The sequence below is a fragment of the Mobula birostris genome, chromosome 9 (assembly GCF_030028105.1).
Source record: "Mobula birostris isolate sMobBir1 chromosome 9, sMobBir1.hap1, whole genome shotgun sequence".
NCBI classification, from domain to species: domain Eukaryota; kingdom Metazoa; phylum Chordata; class Chondrichthyes; order Myliobatiformes; family Myliobatidae; genus Mobula; species Mobula birostris.
The window spans coordinates 153,436,723-153,452,244 of record NC_092378.1 but is presented as its reverse complement, the minus strand read 5'-3'; the positions used below and the strand labels follow the sequence as shown (position 1 = coordinate 153,452,244).

The following is a 15,522-nucleotide window of genomic DNA, read 5'->3' as shown; positions in this document are numbered from 1 at the left end:
CATACCATTCGCCTTTTTCACCGCCTGCTGTACCTACATGCCCACTTTCAATGACTAGTCTATAATGACACCCAGGGCTCGTTGCACCTCCCCTTTTCCTAATCGGCCACCATTCAGATAATAATCTGTTTTCCTATTTTTGCCACCAAAGTGGATAACTTCACATTTATCCACATTAAATTGCATCTGCCATGAATTTGCCCACTCACCCAACCTATCCAAGTCACTCTGCATCCTCGTAGCATCCTCCTCACAGCTAACACTGCCACCCAGCTTCGTGTCATCCGCAAACTTGGAGATGCTGCATTTAATTCCTTCATCCAAGTCATTTATATATATTGTAAACAACTGGGGTCCCAGCACTGAGCCTTGTGGTACCCCACTAGTCACTGCCTGCCATTCTGAAAAGGTCCCGTTTATTCCCACTCTTTGCTTCCTGTCTGCCAACCAATTCTCTATCCACATCAATACCTTACCCCCAATACCGTGTGCTTACCCCCAATACCAGGTGCTTTAAGTTTGCACACTAATCTCCTGTGTGGGACCTTGTCAAAAGCCTTTTGAAAATCCAAATATACCACATCCACTGGTTCTCCCCTATCCACTCTACTAGTTACATCCTCAAAAAATTCTATGAGATTCGTCAGACATGATTTTCCTTTCACAAATCCATGCTGACTTTGTCCAATGATTTCACCACTTTCCAAATGTGCTGTTATCACATCTTTGATAACTGACTCCAGCAGTTTCCCCACCACCGACGTTAGGCTAACCGGTCTATAATTCCCCGGTTTCTCTCTCCCTCCTTTTTTAAAAAGTGGGGTTACATTAGCCACCCTCCAATCCTCAGGAACTAGTCCAGAATCTAACGAGTTTTGAAAAATTATCACTAATGCATCCACTATTTCTTGGGCTACTTCCTTAAGCACTCTGAGAATGCAGACCATCTGGCCCTGGGGATTTATCTGCCTTTAATCCCTTCAATTTACCTAACACCACTTCCCTACTAACATGTATTTCCCTCAATTCCTCCATCTCACTGGACCCTCTGTCCCCTACTATTTCTGGAAGATTATTTATGTCCTCCTTAGTGAAGACAGAACCAAAGTAATTATTCAATTGGTCTGCCATGTCCTTGCTCCCCATAATCAATTCACCTGTTTCTGTCTGTAGGGGACCTACATTTGTCTTAACCAATCTTTTTCTTTTCACATATCTATAAAAGCTTTTACAGTCAGTTTTTATGTTCCCTGCCAGTTTTCTCTCATAATCTTTTTTCTCCTTCCTAATTAAGCCCTTTGTCCTCCTCTGCTGAACTCTGAATTTCTCCCAGTCCTCAGGTGAGCCACTTTTTCTGGCTAATTTGTATGCTTCTTCTTTGGAATTGATACTATCCCTAATTTCCCTTGTCAGCCACGGGTGCACTACCTTCCTTGATTTATTCTTTTGCCAAACTGGGATGAACAATTGTTGTAGTTCATCCATGCAATCTTTAAGTGCTTGCCATTGCATATCCACCGTCAATCCTTTAAGTGTCATTTGCCAGTCTATCTTAGCTAATTCACATCTCATACCTTCAAAGTTACCCCTCTTTAAGTTCAGAACTTTTGTTTCTGAATTAACTATGGCACTCTCCATCTTAATGCAGAATTCCACCATATTATGGTCACTCTTACCCAAGGGGCCTCTCACGACAAGATTGCTAATTAACCCTTCCTCATTGCTCAAAACCCAGTCCAGAATAGCCTGCTCTCTAGTTGGTTCCTCGACATGTTGGTTCAAAAAACCATCCCGCATACATTCCAAGAAATCCTCTTCCTCAGCACCTTTACCAATTTGGTTCACCCAATCTACATGTAGATTGAAGTCACCCATTATAACTGCTGTTCCTTTATTGCACACATTTCTAATTTCCTGTTTAATACCATCTCCGACCTCACTACTACTGTTAGGTGGCCTGTACACAACTCCCACCAGCGTTTTCTGCCCCTTAGTGTTATGCAGCTCTACCCATATCGATTCCACATCTTCCCGGCTTATGTCCTTCCTTTCTATTGCGTTAATCTCATCTTTAACCAGCAACACCACCCCACCTGCTTTTCTTTCATGTCTATCCCTCCTGAATATTGAATATCCCTGAACGTTGAGCGCCCATCCTTGGTCACCCTGGAGCCATGTCTCTGTGATCCCAACTATATCATAATCATTAATAACAATCTACACTTTCAATTCATCCACTTTGTTACGAATGCTCCTTGCATTGACACACAAAGCCTTCAGACGCTCTTTTACAACTCTCTTAGCCCTTATACAATTATGTTGAAAAGTGACCCTTTTTGATGCTTGCCCTGGATTTGCTGGCCTGCCACTTTTACTTTTCTCCTTACGACTTTTTGCTTCTACCCTCACTTAACACCCCTCTGTCTCTCTGCACTGGTTCCCATCCCCCTGTTGTGAACTAACCTCCTCTCGCCTAGCCTCTTTAATTTGATTCCCACCCCCCAACCATTCTAGTTTAAAGTCACCTCAGTAGCCCCCCGCTAATCTCCCTGCCAGGATATCGGTCCCCCTAGGATTCAAGTGTAACCCGTCCTTTTCGTACAGGTCACGCCTGCGCCAAAAGAGGTCCCAATGATCCAAAAACTTGAATCCCTGCCTCCTGCTCCAATCCCTCAGCCACGCATTTATCCTCCACCTCATCGCATTCCTACTCTCACTGTCGCGTGGCACAGGCAGTAATCCCGAGATTACTACCTTTGCGGTCCTTTTTCTCAACTCCCTTCCTAGCTCCCTATATTCTCCTTTCAGGACCTCTTCCCTTTTCCTCCCTATGTCATTGGTACCTATATGTACCACGACCTCTGGCTTCTCACCCTCCCACTTCAGGATATCTTGAACACGATCAGAAATATCCTGGACCCTGGCACCAGGGAGGCAAACTACCATCCGGGTCTCTGGACTGTGTCCACAGAATCGCCTATCTGACCCCCTTACTATTGAGTCCCCTATCACAACTGCCCTCCTCTTCCTTGCCCTACCCTTCTGAGCTACAGGGCCAGACTCTGTGCCGGAGGCACGGCCACTGTCGCTTCTCCCGGGTAAGCTGTCCCCCCCAACAGTACTCAAACAGGAGTACCTATTGTTAAGGGGCACAGCCACCGGGGTACTCCCTATTACCTGACCTTTCCCCTTCCCCCTCTTAACCGTGACCCACTTGTCTGCCTCCCATGGCCCTGGTGTGACCACCTGCCTTTAACTCCTCTCTAGCAACTCCTCACTCTCCCTGACCAGACGAAGGTCATCGAGCTGCAGTTCCAGTTCTGTAACGCGGTCCCTTAGGAGCTGCATCTCGATGCACTTGGCGCAGATGTAGACGTCTGGGAGGCTTGTAGACTCCAGGGCCTCCCACATCCGACACCGAGAACAACAAACTGCCCTCACACTCATACTGCCCCTCTCCTCAAATAACAGCAGAAAATGAAAACCAAACCTTCCTCGCCTCGCCCGTTTCCGCCTAAGCCCGTTGAGCCGAAGTCCTTAAGTCTTCACTCTGCTCCCGGCTCACTCCGCTGCCCGCAAACTACGCTGCCCACTCTATGAGGCTCTGTTCCTTTTAAATCTGCCGCGCTGCACTGCCCGACGTCACACACCTGTGCAGTCCGCCTCTCAGAACGCCGTTGGAGAAAAAAACCCGAAAATTTCAAAAATGTCTTCCTCCGCACTCCTGCTCCAACTCTCAGACTTCCTTCTTCGATTCCTGGGATGGCAGGACTTTCATATGAAGAAAGACTGGATGAACTAGGCTTGTACTCGTTGGAATTTAGAAGATTGAGGGGGGATCTGATTGAACGTATAAAATCCTAAAGAGATTGGACAGGCTAGATGCAGGGGGATTGTTCCCGATGTTGGGGAAGTCCAGAATAAGGGGTCACAGTTTGAGGATAAGGGGGAAGCCTTTTAGGACTGAGATTAGGAAAAACTTCTTCACACAGAGAGTGGTGAATCTGTGGAATTCTCTGCCACAGGAAACAGTTGAGGTCAGTTCATTGGCTATATTTAAGAGGGAGTTAGATATGGCCCTTGTGGCTACGGGGATCAGGGGGTATGGAGGGAAGGCTGGTGCAGGGTTCTGAGTTGGATGGTCAGCCATGATCATAATAAATGGCGGTGCAGGCTCGAAGGGCCAAATGGCCTACTCCTGCACCTATTTTCTATGTTTCTATGTTTCTAAATGTCCCCACATCTCACGCAGACGGGAGAAGGAAGAACTCTCCCTGCCATGCCCGACCACAGTCCGACTCTGAGTCGTCTGAAAACTTCGAGCTCTGGTCAGCTGTCCGACACCGAGTACTGAGTGGCATCTCTGTCAGAACGATTCAACCTCAATCTCAGTCACCAAAAGCAGGCAAAGCCGGGGATTTTGAGGCCTACCCTCCGAAAGCAGCAAACGAGAGTTTCAGAAATTTCTCCAGATGTTCCTCTGTGCTTTCGCGTCCCTCTCCATCAATTATTCCTTTATTAGGACTTTATTCCTTGGAACATTGAAGGTCGAGGGGAGGTTTGATAGAGGTATACAGAATCATGAGTGGTACAGATAGTGTAAATGCAAGCAGGCTTTTTCCACTGAGGTTAGGTGAGACTACAACTAGAGGTCTTGGGTAAAGGTTGAAAGGTGAAAAGCTTAAGGGGAACATGAGGGGAAACGTCTTCACTCCGAGGGTTGTGAGGGTGTGGAACGAGCTGCCAGGGCAGGTTGTGCATGTGAGCTCGATTTCAATGTTGAAGAGAAGTTTGGTTAGGTACGTAGATTGTAAGGATATAGAGGGCTATGGTCCGGGTGCAGGTCGATGGGAGTAGACAATGTATCTGGTTTGGCATCGACTGAAGGAGCCAAGGAGCCTGTTTCTGTGCCGTACTTTTCTATGACTAATGGGATTGAGAGGGCTAGTAAATCAGCCATGATGGAATGGCAAGTTTGACTCAATGGGCCAAATGGCCTCATTCAGCTCCTATGTCTAATGGTCAAAGTTGAAGTAAATTTATTATCAAAGTATGTAGACATCACCATACACTACCTGGAGTTTCAGGCAGTCATAGGAAAATGAAGACATACAATGGAATTGATGAAAAACTATAGACTAATAGCTAGGCGCTCAGTGTATTTGCTTGGATTGAACATCAGTTATCAACTAGAAGGCAGGGAGTTGGAATAAATGGGTATCTAGTCAAGTGTTTCAAGGGTCAAACCGTAACCCTCGATTATATACTATCATAATGACATGGAGGAAGGGGAGCAGGCAAGATGTGTGTATACAGAATTGGCTTGCTCATTTAAGGCAGACGGTGGTTGTAGATGGAGCAAAGTCTGTCTGGAGGTCTCAAAAATAGTGAGGTAGTTTTCAGAATGCTTTTAAAAATGTTGGCAAGGGGAAGAAGCTGTTCCTGAATAGTGATGAAAGCTGTTGGCCTGAAGCAACAGCCTCCCTCATCAGGGAGCCTCAACACCTTGGTTGTGCTCTTTCCTCACTGCTGGCATCTGGAAAAAGGTACAGGAGCCTCAGTACTCACTCACACCACCAGGTCCAGGAACAGTTATTACCCGTCAGCGATTCAGGAACAGCTTCCTCCCCTCTCTTCTCCTCTGCCATCCAATTTCTGAATGGACATTGAACCCATGAACACGACCTCACTACTTTGTTATTTTTATTTTTGCACTATGTATTTAACTATTTAATATATATGCATATGTACTGTAATACACAGTATTTTTCCTCTCTATTGTTATGTATTGCATTGTGCTGCTGCCACAAGGTTCACAGATTTCACAACATACGCCAGTGATATTAAACCTGATTCTGACTCTGATCCAATCAGGCTCTTGAACCAGAGGGGATAATCACTCAACTTCACTCACCCCATCCTTGAAACACTCCCACAGCCAATGGACTCACTTTCAAAGACTTCGTCTCATGTCTTAGATTTTATCGCTTATTTATTTATTATTATTATTTCTTTATTTCTATATTTATTGTTTTTTGCACACTGGTTGAACTCCCAGGCAGGTGCAGACTTTATCATGGGTAATCATTCTACCATGGACTTATTGAGTATGCCTGCAAGAAAATAAATCTTCGGGTTGTATATGGTGACGTATATGTACTTTAATAAATATTTACTTCGAACTTTGAACTGTTGATTTATTTCTATTGATGCTGCCTGACCTGCTGAGTTCCTCCAACATTTTGTGTGATTTGCTCTGTATTTCCAGCATCTGCTGAATTTCTTGTGCTTATGATTTGCTGTTCCTGAATCATTGTTTGTGGATCTTCAGATTACACTGACACTTATCTCTCGCTTGGCTGCTACGGACAGGTTTTTGAGGTGTGGGAGCTGTTGGTGTGTCAGAGTTTCTGGGTCCACAGGTCTCACATCACACGGCCCTCGTGGCCGTGACATGTTCGGCTGCATTGCCCCTTGGGTTCTCTCTCCTTCCTGACGCCCTGACATCTCAGCTGTCTGACCCTTTGTGTTGCAGTGTAACCAGCTGTTTGAATCACTTCAGGATCTGGTCAATCACGTCAATGATTTCCACGTCAAACCGGAGAAGGAAACCGGATACTGCTGCCACTGGGAGGGCTGTGCCCGGAAAGGCAAGGGGTTCAATGCCAGGTACGAAAGATCAGCTTTGTTTGTCACATGTACATCGAGATATATGGTGAAATGCATCATTTGTGTCGATGACTAGCACAGTCCAGGGCTGTGCTGGAGATAACCTGCAAGTGTTGCCATGCTTCCAGTGCTAATGTAGCACGCCCACATGTCTCTAACCGTACGTCTTTGGAACGTGGGCGGAAACTGGAGCACCCAGAGAAAACTCACCCGGTCACAGGGAGAACGTACAGACTCTGTACAGGCAGCAGTGGGAATTGAACTCGGATCGCTGGGACTGTGAATCGTTACGCTGACTTCTACGGCACCGTGCCGCCACTGACGCACCAGGATTACTGCTAGGGAGGTGAGATGCGTCAGAAGCACGGTCAGTGTCTCGGCCCGTCTCTTTGTAGTGGATGCATTAGGGACATGAGAGAAACTCGTAGGTTGGGATACGGACGGAAACAAAGTGGAGCAATATGTCAAAGGGAAGGGTTAGATTGGTCAAAAGGTTGGCACACATGGTCGTCCAAATGGTCTGTACTGTGCTGTCATGTTCTCAGTGACCTGAACCCAGAAAAGAAGCAGAATGTCAGGCATGGTTGGAGTTACATGAATAACCATGTTTTAAAAAGACACGTAGACAGGTGCATAGACAATGTGGATCAAATGGGACTAGCTTAGATGGGCAGATTGGTCAGCATAGACTGGTTGGGCCGAGTGGCCTGTTTCCATGCTGTGTTGTTCTATAACTCTAAATAATTAAAGGAACAAGGCGGGGGGAGGGAAATTATGCTGGAAGCTGACCAGGTTGCAGGTTCACGAGGGTCAGAGGGGAAGGCGGTTCTCCATTGGTGTGTGACTGTGGAGTGCATGGAAGCTGTTTCTTTTACCTGTCGATCTTTATATGGTACATGGAGCTTAGAAAATTAGTGGGCTATGGGTAACCCTAGGTAATTTCCAAGGTGAGTACATGTTTGGCACAGCATTGTGGGCCAAATGGCCTGTATTGTGCTGTAGGTTTTCTATGTTTCTATATTTTATCGATGGGTTCTCGAAGGTCTCAGTGCTCATGTTCTGCTGGGGATCTGACGTTTTCCTTCCCATCGGTAGGTACAAGATGTTGATTCACATCCGAACTCACACCAACGAGAAGCCTCATCGCTGCCCAACCTGTAACAAGAGCTTCTCCCGGCTGGAGAACCTGAAAATCCACAACCGCTCACACACAGGTGAGGTGCTGGCCAAGGCCACAGGTCAGAGAGATGATGGGGTCAGCAGGATTGAGTTGACTTGACAAAGGTGGATAAGGTGATAAGACATGCTGTAGATCCAGGGGACAGACAGAGAACTCTTACCAAGATGGAAATGGCCAATATCAGCGGGCGTACTTTGAAGGTCACTGGAGGAAAGTATAGGGCGGATGTTACATCTTTTCCTCCCCCCCACCCCTGTTTTCCGCAGGGATCGCTCCCTACGTGACTCCCTTGTCCATTCGTCTCCCCCATCTCTCCCCACTGATCTCCCTCCTGGCACTTACCCTTGTAAGCGGAACAAGTGCTACACATGCCCTTACACTTCCTCCCTCACCACCATTCAGGGCCCCAGACAGTCCTTCCAGGTGAGGCGACACTTCACCTGTGAGTTGACTGGGGTGATATACTGCGTCCGGTGCTCCCGATGTGGCCTTCTATATATTGGCGAGACCCAACGCAGACTGGGAGACTACTTTGCTGAACACCTACGCTCTGTCCGCCAGAGAAAGCAGGATCTCCCAGTGGCCACACATTTTAATTCCACATCCCATTCCCATTCTGACATGTCTATCCACGGCCTCCTCTACTGTAAAGATGAAGCCACACTCAGGTTGGAGGAACAACACCTTTCATTCCGTCTGGGTAGCCTCCAACCTGATGGCATGAACATCGACTTCTCTAACTTCCGCTAATGCCCCACCTTCCCCTCGTACCCCATCTGTTACTCATTTTTATGCACGCATTCTTTCTCTCACTCTCCTTTTTCTCCCTCTGTCCCTCTGACTATACCCCTTGCCCATCCTCTGGGTCCTCCCCCCCCTTGTCTTTCTTCCCGGACCTCCTGTCCCATGATCCTCTCATATCCCTTTTGCCAATCACCTGTCCAGCTCTTGGCTCCATCCCTCCCCCTCCTGTCTTCTCCTATCATTTTGGATCTCCCCCTCCCCCTCCAACTTTCAAATCTCTTACTAACTCTTCCTTCAGTTAGTCCTGACGAAGGGTCTCGGCCTGAAACGTCGACTGTACCTCTTCCTAGAGATGCTGCCTGGCCTGCTGCGTTCACCAGCAACTTTGATGTGTGTTGCTTGAATTTCCAGCATCTGCAGAATTCCTGTTATTTGCGTTTTTAAATTCACTACAGCGAAGCCTCTTCCGGTGATGCTTACACTGAAGAAGTTTAGATCCTCTCTTCGACGGGAGTTCAGTGAAACCATCTCTCACTGCTCCCCATCTGTAATTTCTTCGGCTCTTCAACTTTTCGACCACACTTTGACTCAGACTCACTATCACAGCCATATATCCTTTCTTGGAACGTGCCTCCGTCACCAACTTACTCCAGTTGCTTTAGGATTTGTTTCCAAGCCTCTCAGTTTGGACCTTCTGAGGATTCCAGGTACTCACATTTTATTGACTCTGCCTCTCGCCGCTTCTCCCGTCAAGCTCTGAAGGCGACTCTCTCCGCCATGAGGAGGTACTTGGTGTCCCTATCCCAGACCCTTCCACACCTTCGGGACACTTTCTTCGCCATCTGTAATGGTCCTACCCGTTATTTCATCCTCTATTGGATTCACGCCTGCAATCGCCATTTTTTTGACTTTGTCATGTTAGGCAGAGATCGCAAGATCCTACATCTATGGACTCCAGAGCCTGCCGGCCCTGAAACTAGTAGGCATGAACTTCAGATTGCGGCCTCTGCCGTTGATCTCGCCGGCTCCAACACCTCAGGGCATATTCAAAACCCGGACTCCAGCAACGACCATGGACACCTTCACAGCGATTGTGCAACCACCAACTGCGATGCCAGCCTTGAACTCCAGGCCGGGTCTTTATGTGCTGCTGTTGTGACTCCCGTCTCCCCTTCCCCCACCACCACTCTGCAACCCTGTTTCCCTCAGATCCCACTGTCAGATCCTGGGCCCTCAGAGGCTCCATCTTCCTCTCACCCCAACCCTCCCCTCTCCACTGACACCCCCAGCCTCCCCACTCCCGCCTCTGATCCCAGCTCTCATCCGTGCCAGGTCTTTACCATCCCCTCTGACCTTCAACTGTCGGAGGCAGAACGCTCTGTCCTCAGTAAGGGCCTCACCTTTGTCCCCCTTCGCCCACACCTCAGCGAGTTCCGTGTTCGCCACGATGCGGAACTTTTCTTCCGCCGTCTCCGTCTCCGAGCCTACTTCTTCAGCAAGGACTCTTCCACCCCCACCGATGACCCCTTCTTCCGTCTTCAACCCTCCTCTTCTTCATGGACACCCCGCTCTGGTCTTCTGCCTGCTCTGGATCTCTTTATCGCTAACAGCCGACGGGACATCAACCATCTCGACTTCACCGCACCTTGTCCCCATTCCAACCTCACTCCTTCGGAACGCTGTGCTCTCCACTCCCTCCGCACTAATCCTAACCTTATTATTAAACCCGCCGATAAGGGGGGTGCTGTTGCAGTCTGGCGTACTGACCTCTACCTTGCCGAGGCACAGCGACAACTCGCAGATACCTCCTCTTATTTACCCCTCGATCGTGACCCCACTAAGGAGCACCAGGCCATTGTCTCCCACACCATCACCGAATTTATCCGCCAGGGGATCTCCCATCCACTGCTACCAACCTTATAGTTCCCACACCTCGCACTTCCCGTTTCTATCTCCTATCCAAGATCCACAAACCTGCCTGTCCTGGCCGACCTATTGTCTCAGCTTGCTCCTGCCCCACCGAACTCGTTTCTGCATACCTCGACACTGTTTTATCCCCCCTTGTTCAATCCCTTCCGACCTATGTTCGTGACACTTCTCACGCGCTTAAACTTTTCGATGATTTTAAGTTCCCTGGCCCACACCATATATACTTACTTCCATCCCCCATCAGGAAGGTCTCAAAGCTCTATACTTCTTTTTGTATTCCAGACCTAATCAGTTCCCCTCTACCGCCACTCTGCTCCGTCTAGCGGAATTAGTCCTTACTCTTAATAATTTCTCCTTTGGCTCCTCCCTCTTCCTCCAAACTAAAGGTGTAGCTATGGGCACCCGTATGGGTCCCAGTTATGCCTGCCTTTTTGTTGGCTTTGTGGAACAATCTATGCTCCGTGCCTATTCTGGTATCTGTCCCCCACTTTTCCTTCGCTACATCAACGACTGCATTGGCACTGCTTCCTGCATGCATGCTGAGCTCATTGACTTTATTAACTTTGCCTCCAACTTTCACTCTGCCCTCAAGTTTACCTGGTCCATTTCGGACACCTCCTTCCCCTTTCTAGATCTTTCTGTCTCTGTCTCTGGAGACAGCTTATCCACTGATGTCTACTATAAGCCTACTGACTCTCACAGCTATCTGGACTATTCCTCTTCTCACCCTGTCTCTTGCAAAAATGCCATCCCCTTCTTGCAATTCCTCTGTCTCCGCCGTATCTGCTCTCAAGATGAGGCTTTTCATTCTAGGATGAGGGAGATGTCCTCCTTTTTTAAAGAAAGGGGCTTCCCTTCCTCCACTATCAACTCTGCTCTTAAACGCATCTCCCCATTTCACGTACATCTGCTCTCACTCCATCCTCCCATCACCCCACTAGGAATAGGGTTCCCCTGGTCCTCACCTACCACCCCACCAGCCTCCGGGTCCAACATATTATTCTCTGTAACTTCCGCCACCTCCAACGGGATCCCACCACTAAGCACATCTTTCCCTGCCCCCCTCTCTCTGCATTCCGCAGGGATCGCTCCCTACGCAACTCCCTTGTCCATTCGTGCCCCCCATCCCTCCCCACTGATCTCCCTCCTGGCACTTATCCGTGTAAGTGGAACAAGTGCTACACATGCCCTTACACTTCCTCCCTTACCACCATTCAGGGCCCCAAACAGTCCTTCCAGGTGAGGCAACACTTCACCTGTGAGTCGACTGGGGTGATATACTCCGGTGCTCCCGATGTGGCCTTCTATATATTGGTGAGACCCGACGCAGACTGGGAGACCGCTTTGCTGAACACCTACGCTCTGTCCGCCAGAGAAAGCAGTATCTCCCAGTGGCCACACATTTTAATTCCACATCCCATTCCCATTCTGACATGTCTATCCACGGCCTCCTCTACTGTAAAGATGAAGCCACTCTCAGGTTGGAGGAACAACACCTTATATTCCGTCTGGGTAGCCTCCAACCTGATGGCATGAACATCGACTTCTCTAACTTCCGCTAATGCCCCACCTCCCCCTTGTACCCTATCTGTTATTTATTTTTATACACACATTCTTTCTCTCACTCTCCTTTTTCTCCCTCTGTCCCTCTGAATATACTCCTTGCCCATCCTCTGGGTTCCTCCCCCCCGCTTGTCTTTCTTCCCGGACCTCCTGTCCCATGATCCTCTCATATCCCTTTTGCCAATCACCTGTCCAGCTCTTGGCTCCATCCCTCCCCCTCCTGTCTTCTCCTTTAATTTTGGATCTCCTCCTCCCCCTCCAACTTTCAAATCCCTTACTCACTCTTCCTTCAGTTAGTCCTGACGAAGGGTCTCGGCCTGAAACGTCGACTGTACCTCTTCCTAGAGATGCTGCCTGGCCTGCTGCGTTCACCAGCAACTTTTATGTGTGTTGGGGGATGTTAGAGGTAGCTTTTTCTTTTACACAGACTGGTGGGTAGTGGTAGAGGCAGATACATTAGGGATATTTAAGAGTCTCTTAGATAGGCACATGGATGATAGAAAAATGGAGGGCAATGTCAGAGGGAAGGAGGGCATGGAAGAGGTTAAAACGGTCAGACAACATTGAGGGCTAAAGGACCTACACTGTGCTATTCTGTGTTGTCAATATTTTGCTCTCTGAATGAATTTCATACTCTTGACGGTTTCTACTGACTATTCTGGTGAACATCTGGTACTTTCTATTACAGTTATTCTACAGCATGGAAAACAGGCCCCTCAGCCCAACCACACCATTCTGACCAAGATGCCCTATCTATAAAACCATAACACATAGCAGCAGAATTAGGCCATTTGGCCCATCGAGTCTGCTCTGCCATTCCATCATGGCTGATCCTTTTTTCCCTCCTCAGCCCATCCTTCTTCCCATAACCATATAACAATTACAGCACGGAAACAGGCCATCTTGACCCTTCTAGTCCGTGCCCAACTCTTACCCTATCCTAGTCCCACCAACCTGCACTGAGCCCATAACCCTCCATTCATTTCCTGTCCATATATCTATCTAATTTAACTTTAAACGACAACATCGAACCTGCCTCAACCACTTCTGCTGGAAGCTTGTTCCACACAGCTACCACTCTCTGAGTAAAGAAGTTCCCCCTCATGTTACCCCTAAACTTTTGCCCTTTAACCCTCAACTCATGTCCTCTTGTTTGAATCTCCCCCACTCTCAATGGAAAAAGCCTATCCACATTAACTCTATCTGCCTCCCCCTCATAATTTTAAATACCTCTATCAAGTCCCCCCTCAACCTTCTACGCTCCAAAGAATAAAGACCCAACTTGTTCAACCTTTCTCTGTTACTTAGGAGATGAAACCCAGGCAACATTTCAGTAAATCTCCTCTGTACTCTCTCAATTTTATTGACATCTTTCCTATAATTTGGTGACCAGAACTGTACACAATACTCCAAATTTGGCCTCACTAATGCCTTACACAATTTCAACATTACATCCCAACTCCTATACTCAATGCTCTGATTTATAAAGGCCAGCATACCAAAAGCTTTCTTCACCACCCTATCCACATGAGATTCCACCTTCAGGGAACTATGCACCATTATTCCTAGATCCCTCTGTTCTACAGCATTCTTCAGTGCCCTACCAATTACCATTTATGTCCTATTTTGATTAGTCCTACCAAAATGTAGCACCTCACATTTTTCAGCATTAAACTCCATCTGCCATCTTTCAGCCCACTCTTCTAACTGGCCTAAATCTCTCTACAAGCTTTGAAAACCTACTTCATTATCCACAACGCCACCTATCTTAGTATCATCTGCATACTTACTAATCCAATTTACCACCCCATCATCCAGATCATTAATATATATGACAAACAACATTGGACCCAGTACAGATCCCTGAGGCACACGGCTACACACCGTCCTCCAATCTGACACACAGTTATCCACCACTACCCTCTGGCGTCTCCCATCCAGCCACTGCTGAATCCATTTTACTGCTTCGATATTAATGCCTAATGATTGAACCTTCCTAACTAACCTTCTGTGTGGAACCTTGTCAAAGGCCTTACTGAAGTCCATATAGACAACATCCACCACTTTACCCTCGTCAACTTTCCTTGCAACCTCTTCAAAAAATTCAATAAGATTTGTCAAACATGACCTTCCACGCACAAATCCATGTTGATTGTTCCTAATCAGACCCTGTCTATCCAAATAATTATATATACCATCTCTAAGAATACTTTCCATCAATTTACCCACCACTGACGTCAAACTCACAGGCCGATAATTGCTAGGTTTACTCTTAGAACCCTTTTTAAACAATGGAACCACATGAGCAATACGCCAATCCTCCGGCACCATCCTCGTTTCTAATGACATTTGAAATATTTCTGTCAGAGCCCCTGCTATTTCCACACTAACTTCCCTCAAGGTCCCAGGGAATATCTTGTCCGGACCCGGAGACTTATCCACTTTTATATTCCTTAAAAGCGCCAGTACTTCCTCTTCTTTAATCATCATACTTTCCATAACTACCCTACTTGTTTCCCTTCCCTTACACAACTCAATATCCTTCTCCTTAGTGAATACCAAAGAAATTGTTCAAAATCTCCCCCATCTCTTTTGGTTCCACACATAGCTGTCCACTCTGATTCTCTAAGGGACCAATTTTATCCCTCACTATCCTTTTGCTATTAATATAACTGTAGAACCCCTTTGGATTTATTTTCACCTTACTTGCCAAAGCAGCCTCGTATCTTCTTTTAGCTTTTCTAATTTCTTTCTTAAGATTCTTTTTACATTCTTTATATTCCTCGAGCACCTCATTAACTCCAAGCTGCCTATATTTATTGTAGACCCCTCTCTTTTTCTGAACCCATTTTCCAATATCCCTTGAAAACCATGGTGCTCTCAAACTTTTAACCTTTCCTTTTAACCGAACAGGAACATAAGATCCTGTACCCTCAAAATTTCACGTTTAAATGACCTCCATTTCTCTATTACATCCTTCCCATAAAACAAATTGCCCCAATCCACTCCTTCTAAATCCTTTCGCATCTCCTCAAAGTTAGCCCTTCTCCAATCAAAAATCTCAACCCTCGGTCCAGACCTATCCTTCTCCATAATTGTGCACCTTCTCCCGTGCAATAGTAACTGCACCCACTTCTCTTGCCTTCAACATCTGGCACACTGCTCGTGTCTTCCACATGAAGACTGATGCAAAATACTCTTTTAGTTCATCTGCCATCTCCTGGGTTCCTGCTGTTTTTCCAGCTTCATTTTCTAATGGTCCTATATCCAACCTCATCTCTCGTATTTTTTACATACTTGAGAAAACATTTACTATCTGCTTTGATATTGTTTGCTAGCTTGCTTTCATATTTAATTTTTTCCCTCCTAATGATTCTTTTAGTTGCTTTCTGTAGGATTGCTAAATCTTCCCAATCCTCTGTCTTCCCACTAATTTT

The 15,522-nt window shown here is 47.0% G+C and overlaps 1 protein-coding gene across 1 annotated transcript in view; it reads left to right on the top strand.

Moving 5' to 3' along the window:
- Positions 1-15,522, top strand: part of glis2b (GLIS family zinc finger 2b) — a 108,420-nt gene that overhangs the window by 85,334 nt on the left and 7,564 nt on the right. The window contains 2 exon segments of the mRNA XM_072269208.1: positions 6,536-6,669; positions 7,765-7,883. Coding sequence (XP_072125309.1) covers positions 6,536-6,669; positions 7,765-7,883 — 253 coding nt within the window.